Below are 18,425 nucleotides of genomic sequence, written 5' to 3'. Positions count from 1 at the left end.
TTGCAAATTTTGTATGATATAAACAAGTAAATTCTTTCAAATTTTTTTTTTTTTCACCAGCAAACTGGAAGATGGCTTGATATATAAGTTTGAGTCAAACATGTAAACGGCGATTCATTCATTATGACGTCAGTGATAAGTCTGGGTATTTATGTTGGATCAACATATATAATGATACGCAATTTTATTAAGAGCTGAGCAGAGTGATACAGATAGAGGAACAACCCATAGTCATTAATATTATTAATTCATATATTTTAACTAATTTGATTCGTTCAGGGATATAGAAGGTAGATAGAAAACAGCAGATAGCAAAAGTGATATTACATGGTTATTTTTAGAATATCTAAAAACCAATATACTTTGTGAGGTCAAGTATACTTTTGATCGATTATTCATGATAAGAAGAAAATCTTCAAATAAGATGAACACTCAAAAATTAAATACCTAACAATTTGTTGCTATTGTTTATGATACAATGGAATATCTATTAAATTCCAACAAAATAAAATGATAGAAAAAAGAAAATATATTGCAATCATGATTTTGATACAAATATGGTAAGAAATTAAAAATATAACAGTTATAGCTTGTGTATGAGTTCAATACAGGATATATTAACCCAAAGAAATATAACAACCTCAGACTTCGTCCTCAGTAAATATACTTCTTTCAGGTCAATATATCCTTATAGCCACCTTTCCCAAAGGCTATAATGGTACATGTATAATATTCATGAAATAGTTGCCACTAGGCGTTAAGCAAGCAATAATCAATTAATAATTTTATTTATTGACACAGTTCTGTATAGTTCTTGATAAATAAATTCAATCATATTGTGAACTTCTCACTATAATATGATAACTGTGTATAATTATAGGCATTGTACTTTGAAGTTTTGCCTGACAAAGATTAAGCTGCGACCTGATTGCATGTTAAAGTATCATTTGATTATCTTTGATAAACAATAGCAGAAATGATTACTGTCTCCAAAGATGAAATTACAACTATCAAAACGACCTCCCTGATGACTATAAATAATAATTACACTATAATTTTGAGATATTGCATATTAATTGCTATGGAAACTATTTAATCATGGTATAATTTTGTAGATTTTATTTGCAAACTTGAATTATTGTCATAAAGTTATTCCTAGTTTATTTATTGTCATCTATATTTGAGTTGCATTGGGATCCTGGTAGTGTTAATACTTTTGTTTGCTGTAGTCAGATGTAACAGAAACTTGTAATCAAAATTTTGGAATTGATAAATATTTTTAAATATCATTACTGGATATTATATTTGTGCTCTTTTTATGAGGCAAATTTAAAAAAAGAAAAGTTCATTAACAGTTTCAAAAAAGTTAATTGAAAAAGTTTTGATCATAATGTGGATTTAAAAAAGTGCAACAATAATTCCATTTGGATAAGATGTCGACCAATAAGGTGACATTCTTGCAGAGTTACAAATATGTACGGCACTATCACAAGACCTTGGAAAGACTTGTAAGTACTAAATATAGTTCTTAAGCAGTGACAGATCCTTTTTTAGAATTATTTATTTTCAAGATTTATTGAGACCTCGGTGGCCAAGTGGTCTGAGTTGTCAAACAACTGTATCACTAGCCTGTTAACACGGAGGTTGTTAGTTAGAATCCCACATGTAGTATGATTGGCACTCGACTCTGTAATGGACTAGGATTGTAATTTTTCCTGCCAAAGGTTAGTGGTTCTCTCCATGCACTCTGGCTTCCTCAACCAATAAAAACTGACCGCAGCAAAATAACACAGACGTGCTGAAAGTGGTTTTAATCACCAATCAATCGATCTAAGATTTATAGAAATAAAATTCACTGCTTAAATCTTCTTCATTTGACTCTAGAGGAAAGTTGTCTCATTGGCAGTGAGTTGGTCAGTGCCAACTTAATATTGTAGGTCATACATACCTGCCAACTTTTCAAAATGCCCATGGGTGTTTTACGTGCAAAATGGCTCTTAAACTACAAAACCTTCGATTGGGCCTTTAAATATATTTGATGTTGTTTTCTGGCTTCTTCTTACTTTCACAAGCCTATAGCCATTGTAAAAATCATTGTTTTGATTAAAATTGTGGACAAAATTGCTCTTTCAAAATTTGGGAGCCCCATAGGGGAAATCCCCCACAAATAGTGACAGTTGGCAGATATGATGAGTCATATGGGTAAATATGTCCCTGGACTACATGTTATAAATAACTAACTGTATTTTATAGGTGCCAATATGACCAGGTCTGTTTGTTTTCATTTTAAATGCAAAACTAGATTAGTGTTACAGGCTTAAGATTGCAGGTGCGTACATACCTTATAAAAAATAGGGCCAAGTAAAACGATTTAGATAGTTATTAATAATTATATGTTACAACATAGATTATTATAATCTTATTAAGAATCACACGATTAACATGTAAATAGAGGTATTAATTTTAAAGAATTAACATAATTCTGTTTATTCTTGGATTGCATCTATTTGCAATGCAAAAAGGCAATTGTGTGAATTAGTGAAAAATGAGTTACTTCCCCTTTTACAATCTTTTGGTAATTTTCTGAAATAACTTTGTTACATATATACACGATCAGTGGTTTAATTGGTAGTTAAGAAAAGTTCTTGCTTTGTGAGGCATGTAAACATATTATAATTATGATATGATAAAGGAGTGAAAAGTTCAACATTACATATATTACTTTACATGTTTCTGTCTTGTGCTAAATTTTATTAGCATTCTACGACATGTGTTAAATGAGAGCTTACCAGAAAAACTAGACTGGAAGAGTGAAAAATTTTATAGCAAACATGCAAAAGGGGGGGGGGGAGGGGGTGCTGCTGCTCCAGTAATCATATGCTTTAGTGATTCTTTATATAATTAACCAAATTTTTCCAAAAAAAGGTGGCCCATGCATCCAAGGGCCACCCTAGTCCCTAGATCCGACTGAACATTTAAATGTTACTTTTTCTCCGTAAAATTCATACTAAATTTGTTTTAACTTTTCACAACCAATTAAGCTGTTCAGTTGACATATCATTTTTATTATATTTTTCACAGATAACTACATTTTAGCAAAGTGTAAAAAAAATAAAATTTGTGATTACTCTCAAATTAAAAGTAAATAGAAAAAATAACTTGAAATAAAACTTGATTGTTGAGAATTATGTTGGATAAAATTATATAAGTAAATTTAAGAATAGATCAAATTAATCAGCTTGTTAGAAAAGCCACCCATATCTTTCACTGTATAATTTAATTTTATTATGGTATGGTTTAATCAGTTTTTTAAATCGCTGATTGACCAAGCGTGGATAGATCAATGAGTGCCAATTGTACTTAGATAAGTAAAAAGGAAATACTTAAAACAACAAATTCTTTTAATTATTGATCTGTTAGAACAAGTTAGATTTAAAATAATGAAAGGTTTTTATGAAATTGATATAACCGAGACCCTTATCTAAAGTCCTTCCATCATTTTGTATTGGATAGACCGTAATACAAACAATACACATAGATACCGGGAAAGTTATTTGTATACTCAATTGACGCAAAACTTTCTGTTCAATGAATATGTGTACAAGGGCTTTGTGTAGACTTGGAACAAATTATTTGCATTATATATCAGCGGTGGAGTGCTAGTTTGTTTAATGCTTCGTTTAAAAAAGGATTAAAAAAAAATATTGTTGACAATATTCATTGTTTGGGATAATAAAATAACTATTTATCCTCTATTGGATGAGTTTTATTATTGAGCACTTTTTATAATGACATAATTTAGTGCATTTTTGTGAGCCTATAAACCTGTATAGGATTTTAATTCTAATTTTAAAATGGCATCTATGGCAGGAAAAGCTAATAGGGAATCACAACTTGTAAGTATAGATAATGTGTTTAATGCATTGAAAAAAATGTTTGGTCTCAGAACTGACATTTTTGTCAGAAAAAGTTTGACTTTTTAATTTTTTTTCTGTAAGAAGTGTAAAAAAAGGGGGGTAGGTTTTCTTGCTTTTGCTTTTAATACATTACAGCTGAATATCTAAAGCTATCAGCTATTATTACTATGAAAAAGAAGATGTGGTATACTTGCCAATGAGACAACTCTCCACAAGAGACCAAATAACACAAAAATTAACAACTATAGGTCACCATATGGCCCTCAACAATGAGCAAAGCCTATACCACATAGTCAGCTTTAAAAGGCGCCGAAATGACAATGTAAAACAATTTAAACGAGAAGACTAACATCTTAATTTATGTATGTTTTGGTAATTCTCAGTCAGTCTGTTCCATTGCTAATTCTCTTCTTGTTTGTTTTCAATTGTTATGACATTTTTCCAAGATATAAATATTTAAAAAATTTCAGGGTTCTCAAAAAAAATCTTGAGAGGCCAGTATTTAAGATATAAGTATAATAAATTGACCTAAATATATATAAAAATATAAAAAAAATTGTGAGCAGTTAAACCAATACTATTGTAAATTTAATTATTACGGATATAGATTTAAAACTCTATTGATATGAATTTTAATTATAATTGAAACCTGAAGTTATTGACAGGGTTAGGTATATTGATATAATTTTAAATTAAAGTTGAAACCTTGTGATTGTCATGGTATAGAAGTAGATTTTACATACATGGTATGAACAATTGGTTTACTACATGGTATGAACAATTGGTTTACCATGGAGATAAGTCTTTGGTGTTGATGAAATTCATTTCTCCGGAATATATTCACAGATCAAACACTTAAAATATGGAGATTATACGCTGTCTTTTTCCTAAGAAATTGATTTGAGAGTTTTCTCATTAGAATTGAAGCTATTTACCTTTGTTCCTGTAGATATTGAGTGATTTTTGTCGAGCCTGCAACTTTTGTTGCAGAAAGCTCGACATAGGGATAGTGATCCGGCGGCGGCGGCGGCTACGGCGGCTACGGCGGCGGTGTTAGCTCACTTCTTAAAAGCTTTATATTTTAGAAGGTGGAAGACCTGGATGCTTCATACTTTGTATATAGATGCTTCATGTTACGAAGTTTCCATCAGTCACATGTCCAATGTCCTTGACCTCATTTTCATGGTTCAGTGACCACTTGAAAAAAAAGTTCAGAATTTTTGTAATGTTGAATTCTCTCTTATTATAAGTAATAGGATAACTATATTTGGTATGTGCGTACCTTGCAAGGTCCTCATGCCCGTCAGACAGTTTTCACTTGACCTCGACCTCATTTCATGGATCAGTGAACAAGGTTAAGTTTTGGTGGTCAAGTCCATATCTCAGATACTATAAGCAATAGGGCTAGTATATTCGGTGTATGGAAGGACTGGAAGGTGTACATGTCCAACTGGCAGGTGTCATCTGACCTTGACCTCATTTTCATGGTTCAGTGGTTATAGTTAAGTTTTTGTGTTTTGGTCTGTTTTTCTCATACTTTATGCAATAGGTCTACTATATTTGTTGTATGGAATGATTGTAAGGTGTACATGTCTAGCGGGCAGATGTCATCTGACCTTGACCTCATTTTCATGGTTCAGTGGTCAAAGTTAAGTTTTTAAGTTTTGGTCTTTTTATGTAATTTTATATGCCAAAGGTCAGCTATATTTGGTGTATGGAAATATATTATGATCTATATGTCAGTCCCGCAGATTTATTTGACCATGACCTCAATTGCACGGTTCATTGCACAGTGTTAAGTTTTTGTGTTTTGGTCTATTTTTCTTAAACTATAATAAGTAATAGGTCAACTATATTTGTTGTATGGAAGCTTTGTTAGCTGTACATGTCTGCCTGGCATGGTTCATCTGACCTTGACCTCATTTTCATGGTTCATTGGTCTTTGTTTAGCTACTTGGTTAATGTTAAGTTTATGTGACAGTTGTAATAAAGCTTTATACTTAGGACTATCGACATAATATCAATGATTAGTAAAGAAGGCGAGACATTTCAGTTAATTAATATTAATATTTAAATTTTGTCTTTATGTACAATTTTCTTTTTTTTATTGCAGCAAAAGCTAAAAGAAGAGAGAGAATCTAAGAGAGCTCGCCTAGATGAACGTCATTACTACATCCTTACCACTGTGGCTGATGGCCTTGGGTTGGAGGTCACAGAGGTGGAGGATGCCATCTTGGAAGGAGTTCAGGTATGCAGTAGTTCTTATTACCAGTAGTCTATAAGGAAAACATGAAGAATAGACAATTAATTTGACAAATCACCGTCTTAAGGTGTCTAGTTCACACTATTTTACCCCTAAAATGTAGTTGGAAGAGAGAAACTATGAAATTTTCTTCAGTCTTTAACACAAATAATTTATACTCTGACTACAACTTTGTCTTAAATCTGCTTTGTTTTATTTATGTAATAGAATTATTCCAAGAGAAATTACATTAGTTTCTGGTTTTGAAAACAGCTGATTTCATATTCTGTTTTGTTTCATTAAGAGGAATATCTTTTCACATACTTCGTCAAATACATAACCAAAACTAACATCTGATGATCTATCTATTCTATTGGTCTTAACTTTTTGGCTTTTTCAATAGGCATTTCTTATATGACAAAAAAACTAATAGATTGTATATGAAATCTTATATCAACTGTGGACTTGATTACTCTTTACTGGCCTGAACTCCATGGCTGATACAGTGGTCTTCACTTGATTTGGGATGTGATACTGTATATTCATTTTAATTTGTTGAATTCCAATTTTATTGTGTTTTGGGGGTACAGGTTAACCACAAATTGTTGAACGAATTACGAAGTATCTAAAGGCTTTGTATGCAGAGATCAGCAAAACCACAAAATTAAATATCCACAAAAATGCTTATTTTCTCAATATCTGTCAATTTGATAATGACATTATTTGTGTAAGAAGTCCTTTTCCTAATAAATGAGGCAAAAGTCATCGTTGCAGTTGTTTGTATCATAAAAAGAACATAAATTAATTTTTTTAACTCATTAATCATGAATGATTAGTTTTTTGCTAAATAAAAATAATGGTAATATCTCTAGGACGAGAAAAATCACTTCGGTATTGTTTGTACCATAAGCAGACTCTGTATACCATTACTCAAATTGTGAGGAAAATAACCACAAAGTGTTGCAACTGGATAAATCTTTAACGTTCTAAATATCACAGGGTGAAAATTGTATACAGATAATTGATTGTAAGGATAATTTGTAATGTACTTGGGATGTTGGAAAGGGTTGTATTTGTTAGAACAATGGTTGTCATTTTGGTGTTGATGAGTATTGATAAATATAACACCTTAATAATTTCAGATTGATATGATGGACCAGTTTCTGAATGGAAACAAAGATCTAGGACAGCTGTTGTTTTATTACCAAGAACCTGAAGAACCTAAAGAACCATGTATGTATATGATCAAATATAATGAAAGTGAAAGGGTGACTGTTGGTTCCCACTGGCTATCCCATAAGTTTTGTTACATTTCTTTTGTTCCAAGAATGTGGAATCCCCAATTATATATTCCCAATCTCTTCTGCCAAAGTTCTTGAAAACTCTATTATCTGTTTAGGGGTTTAAGAAGTTTATTTTACTTCTGGAATGAAATGGGCTGAGAAATATCATGGGACATAATGTATGAGCAAAACACTCCCTATAATACTTTAGATTTATTGTTCATTTATGGTTAGGCTCTCAGGGTTTTTCAAAGATAGGTCTAGATTTGAGGTTTTAAGCTACCTTGTAGTGTTAGAATTATTTATAGGAAAAGTTAAGGTTTTATGTTAGGGTCAATTTAGTATAGCTATATAGTGTTGGGACCCCTAAAGTAAAAAAATACCAAAATTCCAAATGAGTAAAACAAAGCAAGAAATGTATTCAGTTGTCTATCTTGTTAGATCATGTGTTGATATAAAGATGACTTTTTGAGGGATAACTTTCTCTTTCTATAACATTCACATCTTTACTGGGCTTGGAATGATCTCAAAACGACAATTCCAAAAATCCAAAAAGATATCTGTGATTGCACAATCACACAGTAAGAGTATTAATGTTTGAATATGCTTAGAATAGTTTGAACTAAAAGTCATAAAGAGACATTTAATTTGTGTAATAGGAAATTTAAATAGTATTTGAATAAAAAGATCAGTGAAGAAATTAATCTCTAGTCTACTTCAATGAACACCATGTATTCAAATATTACACATGGTTACATGTTTGTTTACATGTAAACAAAAGTATACTGATAACATAAAGAAATACTACACATACCCTGTGGGTGTATAACTGTTACTTTGATTTTAATTTCTTCATTGTGAAAAATAATCAGATTATCCTAACCTGTTTTGACAATTACAATGGTGTCAAGAAGTTAAGAATATTTCTTAGTTTAAAATTCTCAAAAACCATACTGTTACTTTCAGGTCTCTACTTTCTTTTTTCACTTTGGATTTTTTTTTTGTATGAAGCATGTAATGCCTCAAACATTTAAAGTCAGAATTCAGAATACAGTTGTGTTTAATTTTTGATGATCAGTATATATGACTTTTAAATAAAATACATAGGAAATGTTTTTGCTATTCTGACATTAGTCATTGTCCTTAAATGCCTAGTCATGATTGGTTTTATAACAAAAATACATCTTCAAAAGTTCAGGTTTTGTTTCAAGTATTGTGGCATTCAAAGAATTTTATAATGTGTTCTTTTAGATGTATGATTAAATGAAAATGAGGAATTTTATTGAAGTTATAAGAATGATTCTTTGATGTTTTTTTATCAGCAGTAGATATTGATGTATGAATAGAGTCATTATGGTGCTAGTTTAAATTTACTTATGACTAGAATATTTTATAAACATTTCCATTATTAGATAAAAATATTAATATTCCGATTATAACATCTATCAAACTGTCATTCTATTCTTTGTTTGTTCTGATTTGAATCGTAAGTCTAGATGGGACAATAATGTTTATTTAGGTCTAAAACTTTGGTCATTTCATTTTTGACAGAAAATATTAGTCTCCTTATGAAATCAGATTTTTCTTATATCAATCAATGGATTTTCAATATTTCTTATCACTTCTTTTTTTTACTTATTTAACAATGTTGCTGTCAAACAATTCTTTTCAAAATTTTCAAAATGTTCATTTTGACACAATGAAAATGTCAATTAAAAGAAAGAGGGCTTTTTTTTGCAAAATTATCATCTTTAGGTCAAATAACTTGTCATGAAAAAATGACATCTTCAATGAATATAATCTGGAGAGAATAGTGAAAAGTGTTTTTTAAAAATGTACATTTCTGATAGCGAACTGTCAAGTTTTTGTTGTAAATATAATGTTGTTTTATTATTTGTATTCCCCAGTTTTCATTCGTTTTAAGGTTAAATTAAACAATAAAGTTAAGTACCTATCACAATAGACCAAATTGACATCACAGAATAAAAGTCATAATAATTGATTTCACATAAATATTGACAGTAGGGAATCGTAATTAAAACACAACCAATAAAGTCATCTGTCGTTAAAACAGGTATTGTCATTAGGAGGAAATCGTAGTTTATGACTTGCTGAGAATATGGGATCACTTCTTCTTTTTCTATGGCAACTCATGTAAAAGCATGATTGAATATAGTATGGTCTAGCTGAGAATAAGGGATCACTCCTTGGTACCACTACCTGGTTTCTATGGCAACTCATCTAAAAGCATGATTGACTTTAGTATTCCTAATTCAAAGATAAAAGTTTAATTTTTACAAATAATAAAAAAACAAACATATACAAGTTTGGTTAATTGTGTGTTGGTGATTAGCACAACTTTCTACACATTAGGCTACAACATGGCAGCCAATTTTATATATGTTTAGGAAGAGGAAGAAACCCTGTCTGATTGGTGAAATGTTACTCAATATAGTGCAAAATATTGCCACTTATACAAAATCCTGTGATATACCACAGCCCTTAGTGATTTCATTGAAAAATTAGAAATAAAAATCTTTTTTTCTCAAAAATCACGAAATAAAAATATTAATTTTCTCAATTATTAAGGATGATTATTAAAATTCTGTAAGATCAATTTTCACATTTCATATTTTCTTTCTCATTTTTAAAACAAATATATAATAGTTTTATCAATATTAAATCTGTGTATTTTTGTGAATAAGAATATTAGTATAAGTAAAAAGTCCTAACATCTTTGGTACACTGACCCTTTTGTGATTCTAATAGATGACACGAATTAAACTTCATGTACCGGTATAGATTGAAGATAAAATTTATGTATATATAGCTCACTTTTGTTTATTTTATATTAACATCCATGCAGTGCGGTTAAATTTTATTTGATTTTTCATAATACCTTAGTTCTTTTACCTGACTTTCAACGATTTAAACTATTTATGTAAGTAAATATGGCCTAAACAATAAATTCTTCAGTTGAGTTTAGTATCAATGAGACGTGTAAATTCTTGTTTCGTTCAAATTTTTCTCCTCAGGTTACCTGTTTGAAAGTGTTGAAAAGATCAGACATAACGGTATTATTGAATTATACAATTGATATCATGTTCAACTGAAGTGTGTCCAAAAGTTTATCATTTCATTTTTTGTCGCAAAGAGATATTGGTATCTAAGGCAGTTGATACATGTTACTCAACAAGTTTATGTAACAATACATTAACGAAGGTTATTAAACAAAAAAAATCATTTGAAATTGACAGTTTGTTACACTTGTATTATGCGTGATCATTTCTTATAGATCAGATAAGTAACAGTATGAATATAAGCCTTGCAATCATTATGTAATTTGTATACATTAGTTAGGCTTTAAGTAATGTGATTTCATTTATAGACATTAGTTAGGCTTAGCAATAAGATTTCACAAGGATTTCAATCTCATTTAGAATATAAACTTGTTCTTTGGTCTTCAAATTTTACTGTTTGGTTATCTAAGATTACAGTCAAATCATCATATTTTCTTTATACCAAAAAAAATGATACATAAATTTTAAATTGTATAAATATTTCTGATGCGATGAGAAACAATACATTTTTTTAAAAATCTTTATTATCCTGTCTTTTGCATAGAATTTAAGCTTTTTCCCTAATTTTCTCTGTCAAAAACTCTGTAAAAACTCTAACCAGCTCATTACAAGGTCTCCATACACAAATCTTGGTCAAGATTACTATTTTTTACCAAACTTATAACAAGTTTTGTCAAACTTTTTTCAGCGAACACAGCACATTTTGACACCGGACAGCATAAGTTTTCATGTAAGATTATAATGGTGAAGTTATTTATTTAATTTTCACATTGTGTGCAATGATGTTTTGTTTTCACACTTCAGATTTCACACCCAAAGTGTGATCCCTCTATCATTTTAACAGTCAGTTTTTTATTAACTTTAAAAGAGATGTAAATGAGTTTTTTTATGTTGCAACATAAAAGTACATATAATTTAGAAAATGTAGTTTCTTTCAAAAGGTATAACTTTTAAATAACAAAAGTTAAAATTGAAACTTCATATTTTAAATTAATTGATTTTTTTTGTCATGCACATATATTAAGTGCAGAATATTGAAGCATTATGAGTAACATTCATTTTTTGTCATGATTCATCTGTGTGCAGTATATAAAATCTTAACCAAACATATCATCATAAATATAAATATTGCACTCAAAAATGAGCTGTTTGAAACACTTTTCTGGAGAAAACTTCAGCAGGAAAGCTCAGAGTCAAAATCTTTTTTATAAATTTTTATAATTTTTATAAAACCAAAAAAGGTAATTAGAAAATAAATTGATATATTTACGGTCAACTTTGTCTGATGGAGTTGATTATACCATTTACCTTAGGCTATGTATAATATTTGTGAAAAAAGTGATGTGGTTTTCATGTTACTTAGAATTATGAGTTCTTAATTATCACATATTCTATATAATAAAGTAGCCAGAACATTTGCATGCCTATCCCTAGCTGTGGAACTTTTAAAAAAATTAATAAGAGCTACAGAATTAGAATAACTAGAGCTTGACTGATTGATGTTTCATAGGTTTCATCAGTAGTTGTAGCTGTCTTTTACTGTTTTCATTTTTGGTGTTCATCACATTTTTGGTCATCTTTATATTCACATTTTTGGTCATCTTTATATTCTTATTTTTGGTCATCTTTATATTCACATTTTTGGTCATCTTTATATTCACATATTGTTAAGGGAATTTCAAGCATGTAGAAAGTACTGTAAATTCTGAAATTACTGTGAGGTATATTAATGTGAATATCTTGACTATAATAACAGTCATTCTGATATCTGGTACATGTTCATATATCGGTATGTTGATTTTACTGAAATTGCTTTTAATAAATCTCACATTCTGTCTATTCTTTATAAAATCACAACTGTAAGTACACACAATAACTTCTGAATTTACCATAGTTGTTCTTCAAAGAAGACCATACTGTGACCTTAAGAAGTGCATTATATACAGTTTTATTTTCTATAGAATTATTACTAAGTAGATCTTTTTACTTTACTTTTGACTATTTCAGTGGAACAGATCCGTGTGGGTCCACCACAGCCAAAGTTTACAAGATCTACCAAACCTAAAGTGTTTGTTACAAATGGACGAGATACACCTCTCCGTGGAATTGCTCTTGTGTTTACCAAGGTCGAACCAGGGGCACAAATAACAGAACAAAATATCTCTAAGGTAAAATCATATGATCATTGCAGAATTTTATAGCACTATGTCAAATATGTTCAATAGAAATGTTCAAGTTTACTTTGTCAACAGAAATTCTATCATCTGACGGAAGCCTCTTAACTTGACAAATATACAAGAAATGTGGAAAAAAAGGAAAGAACCTTTACAAAGTCTAATAAATTTTGTGAAAATATAAAGATGGTGTTCAAAGGATTTAAATCTTTGACTTTTAAGTTAACTTGCCAATTTCTACAAGTACTATGTAAACTTTTTAAATGGAGTAAAATTTGAAAAATTTATAAACCTTAAAAGATATATGAAGATGTGGAATGAGTGCCAATGAGACAACTCTCCATTCAAGTCACAGTTTATAAAAGTAAACCATTGAAGGTCAAGGTACGGTCTTCAACATTAAGCCTTGGCTCACACCAAACCTCAAGCTCTAATGTAGAAGAATGATTGAAAACCCTATAATCAATATAAAGAAAAACGAGATATGCAATGAAATTAGTAATTTATACATAAAAGAAAAACTGATTTTTCACAATAATGTGAATAGCCTGATCATATTTTTTATTAACTTTAACATTAAGCAGAAATTGCTAAAAAAAAACCAACCAATAGTCCTAAACATATGAATTCTTTAATAATATTTTATATCAACAGTAGAAAATTTTGTTAAGCATATTTAAACTGATCCATATATTGAATTATTATTTACAGGAGATCAATTTCACCAAGTTGGATACCAGCAGTCAAGGAAAAAATGGTAGCGGTCTTCTACATGCTGTAGAAAGTCTTCTCTCCAGTATCTTTATCCCAGCTCTGAAGAGTCTGGATGGAGGGTGGGGTAAACTGGACAGTCCCTCAGGCATACAGATCAGGACAGACTTCCTCAACACATTGGACTCATTTGTATCTGTTCTTGTGGGTAAGTGTGTTCATACCTTAGGATTTCTTAAAAATGCATCAGCACAAAAAGTCAACATCACTATGAAAAAGGAAAAATTGTTCATCTTATTTGCTGTATCAGATCTTAAGGTTAAAGAAAAAGTTGTTAATTGAGTGCTAATCCAAAGTGTGATCTAAAAATTTTATAATATCAACTGCATAAGTTATCCTATTTTCAACCTTTAGTATCGTTAGATGATGTCTAAAGTATTGATATTATTATTTAATAGGTGCACAAGAAAGTCTTGAAGAGAAAGTGACATTGAAACCATGTGAAACATACGAATTGTCAAAAATCAACACACCTGCTGATTACCAGGCAGTAGCTAACAGTTCTGAGGCTCTAGAGGGTATAGAGCAATGCATGGGAGTATGGCTGAAACAACTGGAACAAGTCCTAGCCGAGAGTGAACAGATGAGGAAGGAGGCTGATGATATTGGACCTAGGGCTGAATTGGACCACTGGAAGAAAAGGATGTCCAAGTTTAATTATTTATTGGACCAGATTAAGGGTTCCGATGTGAAAGCTGTCCTTGGGGTTCTCCATGCTGCTAAATCAAAACTTGTAGCTGTAAGTTTATTAAACTTCTTTAATATGTAAAGGATATCAGTTTAAAAGCCATTCCATCTATTATGAAGAAGAAAAAAAATTATATGTGTTGACAGCCATTCAAACGATAGCAAAACACACTGGAGAAAAATATGTATGACCAACCATTCCTGAATTATCAAATACTATTAATCTTTTGATGTTTAATGTCTAACATTATTTTTTCTGAATATTTGATGACAATGTCTTATATTGTATATGCAAAAAAAGCAATAAAATTTGAGAAATTTTTGTTTAAATCCTATAAAAAAGTAATTTCATTGTTTTAATATATTGCAGAGATGGCAGGAATTAGACAGACGAGTGACTGACTTGGCCAATGAAGCTCGTGACAACGTGAAGTTTCTGTACACGTTGGAGAAATTCTGTGACCCACTTTACAACAGTGATCCAGTAAGTTTATTTACACCTCAAGTAATTTCTTAGTTAAACTTTTGAATTTTTTTTTTAGAGTATTCCAAGAGAGTGAACAATATATGCTGCTGTTGCAATGCTCTTCTTCTAGACTTTTTAAGACCTAGTTTGTATTTAGCAATCAACATGAAAAGAAAGAAAAAAATCCAAACTTTGTCCTTCTCCTGTCATGTCTTTTGGTTTCATAGAATGTATAAAGGTTTTAATGTCTAAATTCCTGTAAATTATAAACCAGAAGAAAATTGATTGTATAATGCTTCTTTTTATTTTTATTTTGATAATTTGGTTCTTTTATAATTAGGCCCTTTCCATAAATATTTTCCTATTTTAGGTTGGCATGTTAGACGCTATCCCAGGGTTGATCAACGCTATCAGAATGATCCACTCTATATCCAGATACTACAATACATCAGAGCGTATGACATCACTTTTTGTCAAGGTAAGTTTTGCAGTATGCCGTTGAACTTACATGCATTTTAAACCTATGTGGAGTGACTATAATTCTACAAAACTAAAGAAAGAAAAAGTAAAAACACAAAAATACCAACTTGAAAAAAAAAATCAAAATGGAAAGTCCCTAATCAAATGGTAAAATTAAAAGCTCAAACACATCAAACAAATGGATAAAAACTGTCATATTCCTGACTTAGTACAGGCATTTTCTTATGTAGAAAATGGTGAATTAAACCTGGTTTTATAGCTAGATAAATCTCTCACTAATAAGCAAAAGGTTTGAATGATCATGATTTTAAAAAAAAGACACCAGTACACAAAATCGAAATGAAGGAAAGACTCTACTCAATTTAATTTCATACATAAAAAGCCAGACTTGAAGTCTTCTAAGCATTTTGTGCTTATTTTGTTTTTCTAGGTTATATGAGGGTTGAGCTCTCACAGTTATTGTGATGGAAGAGCTGTTTAAATCTGACTACAAGAAATGGGTTTTCTTGATTGTTGAAGGAAGTCAATGAGACTCTGAAGGAAAATTGTCTCATTTTCAATCATAACAGATAATAGATTTTCTTATTTTGATATTTCTCTTTCAGATCACGAATCAGATGATAACAGCGTGTAAGTCGTACATCTCCTGTGGTGGATACGAGACTGTGTGGACACAGAAACAAGAGGATGTCGTCAGGAAACTGAACGATTGCATCAAACTTAACGAAGAATATCAACGATGCTTTCATAAAACTAAGGAAAAGTTGGAGAAGATGCCAAATGAACGTCCATTTGAATTTTCAGAGATGTACATCTTTGGAAAGTTTGATACGTTTACAAGAAGATTGAAAAAGATCATTGAAATGTTTGAGACTATTTCTCTGTACTCTCATCTGTCGGAATCCAAGATTGAAGGTTGGTATTTTTATACTCTCAGTAGTTTATTGAAGAATTTATAATAAAAAAAAATTAATAGGCAAAAGAAAATTACTAACAAATGAAAAAAAACAGTTTGGAAGATTAGATTATTTTTTAAATTTTGATTCTTAAAAAGTAAATGCATATTATCTATTGGTTTTGACTTTGAACTAGAACTAGATGTACCGGTATATTTTTTTGTTTACAGAGATTGACAAAATGGCCAACAGATTTAGTGTGATCACTACTGCAATGAGAAAGAAAACCTATGATTTTTTGGATCAGAGAAAACAGGAATTTGATACTGATTTTGATGAGTTCAAAAGAATGGTTGCTGAACTACATGTGAGTATCTTTGCACATTTAAAAGATCTGAGATCGGAATATTAAAAACATTCTAACATACAAAATAAATGTTTAATATCTCAATTGGTACACCATTTATATTTAGTTTGAAATTCTTAGATATGTTTCTTGTCTTCAGACACGTATAATTCAACATTTGTATTAGAATTTTGTATGAACCATTTAAAGTGTTGCACAGATATAACTATGAGTTAGTCAGATCTTTATAGTGAAAATATTTTTTTACAAAACATATTAAGGCCAGGATTTTTTAATTTGTTGGTTTACGGATCCGCCGACCCGATTTTGCCGATTTCCAGAATAAAAATAAAATTGACTTTTCATGCTTTTTTATTCCCGCCAACCCTAACAAATACATTATCCCTGAAAAATAATTAAAATCTTCTTTTTTTATGAAATAAAATGCATTAATCACTAACAAAATTGATAACACTTTCTGTTGTGAAAAAATAAAACTTCCAGTTTACGTTTCTAAAAATAGACAAATCAATTATAATTGACCTTGAAATGTCGTTTGCACAAGTAATTTTGCGGAACGAAATCTGTGTTTATAACCAGTTACACAGTAAGTTCGTTTCCCTTATTTGTCATCAGTCCGTAAGATGCATAATATCATAGAAATAGACTTGTCCAAATGTGGAAAGGTGGAAGGCACAAAGTTAAAGTTCTGAATATCAATAAATCATTTAGAATTTTCTTGTTTCATAGATAATAAAAAATATATCGTCAATTTGGATAAAAAATGGGAATGCATGACACCAGATTAACCCGATATTCTCGTTTTTCCAGTGGACAAGTCTATTACGTTTTTGACACGTTTGTTGAAACTTATTTTTGTACGACGTTTTTTACATTTTTTTCTATATCAGTTTTGGTGCTTGAAGATCATTACTAACCAAGCTTTCTGGAATTGATTAAGAGCTACACGAATTTGTTTTTCTTGTTTGTGAAATGACGATTTAATTTCGTCTTTGTCCGTGCACACACCCCTTTTTTACGGGAAATTATTAGACAATGTCACATGCGATATTTATGACAGCTGAGCAAGAATATTTCATCGAACTAAAATTTAAGAAATGATGACAAAATAGCATAACAAACATATAATTAGAAAGGTGAAATATATATTTATTTTGCATATTTTTCTGTCTTGAAAAATATTTTTTTTTCTTTTTTTTTCCGACCGACCGACCCGACTTTTTCATTGGGAAAATCCGTAAACCAACAAAATAAAAAACCGTGGCCTAAAGATTAAGGACTCTTGTTTCCAGATGGAATTTTATGCAACTGTCATACAATTGTGAGGTTTTGCTAGCTATAAAATAATGGTTAATCCACCATTTTCTACATGAGAAAATACCTGTAATAAGTCAGTAATATTTTATTATAATAAAAATTGGAGATATGATTGTACACCTTGTATAGTGAGTTAATGATAAAACTTTCCCTGAGGTGTTGTGGGAGTGTGTATTATTTTATCATTGAATGCTATTTCAGATCAAGCCCTTTCTAAACAAAAGGGTCTGTTTCACTTGTGAAATCAAATAGTCAATTCCAAACTTGATATTTTAGGCAAACCTACAGTCTTTCATGGATACTAAATTTGAGAGGATTAGTAGCACTCCTAGAGCAATAGTCTTACTGAGGAAGTTTGAGAAGTTAGATTTACCAAATCTTGGAATTAATGAGAAATTCCATCGCATCCTCAGTCATTATGGAAGGGATATTGAGATGGTGTCTAAAATCTACCAGAAAAATAAGAATGATCCTCCGGTCGCTAGAGATCTACCACCAATTGCAGGTCGGTTATTTATTCTGGTATTTGTCATCAGAAATATTCAGCTTTTTTGGCAATGTTAAGGAAGTTGATGAACATTTAGTTTCCCTTCATATTTTAAAATGTAAATAATAAAAAATAAAAGAAATCATTTGATTAAAGATTTATGTTTTAAAAGTTTTTAGTTGTAATATTTTACATAGTTTAATAAACAAGAATTGCACTGTTTTAGGTGCATTTTTGCAAAATATAAACTAATCAACT

At 30.3% G+C, this 18,425-nt stretch overlaps 1 protein-coding gene across 9 annotated transcripts in view; it reads left to right on the top strand.

Annotated features, from left to right (window-relative positions):
• Positions 1–18,425, top strand: part of LOC143080752 (dynein axonemal heavy chain 5-like) — a 158,550-nt gene that overhangs the window by 45,537 nt on the left and 94,588 nt on the right. For 5 of the 9 annotated variants that reach the window (XM_076256760.1, XM_076256761.1, XM_076256764.1 and 2 more), the window contains exons 2-12: positions 6,031–6,165; positions 7,302–7,392; positions 11,211–11,252; positions 12,530–12,690; positions 13,408–13,615; positions 13,866–14,206; positions 14,525–14,638; positions 14,991–15,098; positions 15,706–16,015; positions 16,227–16,363; positions 17,957–18,185. In XM_076256760.1, the coding sequence (XP_076112875.1) occupies positions 6,031–6,165; positions 7,302–7,392; positions 11,211–11,252; positions 12,530–12,690; positions 13,408–13,615; positions 13,866–14,206; positions 14,525–14,638; positions 14,991–15,098; positions 15,706–16,015; positions 16,227–16,363; positions 17,957–18,185 (1,876 nt within the window). Of the gene's footprint in view, positions 1–3,481; positions 3,897–6,030; positions 6,166–7,301; positions 7,393–11,210; positions 11,253–12,529; positions 12,691–13,407; positions 13,616–13,865; positions 14,207–14,524; positions 14,639–14,990; positions 15,099–15,705; positions 16,016–16,226; positions 16,364–17,956; positions 18,186–18,425 lie in introns of those variants that run through there. The other 4 variants (XM_076256762.1, XM_076256768.1, XM_076256766.1 and 1 more) reach the window with 3 other exon arrangements.

Source organism: Mytilus galloprovincialis, chromosome 6 (assembly GCF_965363235.1).
Source record: "Mytilus galloprovincialis chromosome 6, xbMytGall1.hap1.1, whole genome shotgun sequence".
NCBI classification, from domain to species: domain Eukaryota; kingdom Metazoa; phylum Mollusca; class Bivalvia; order Mytilida; family Mytilidae; genus Mytilus; species Mytilus galloprovincialis.
This window is presented reverse-complemented; position numbering and strand designations above follow the sequence as displayed.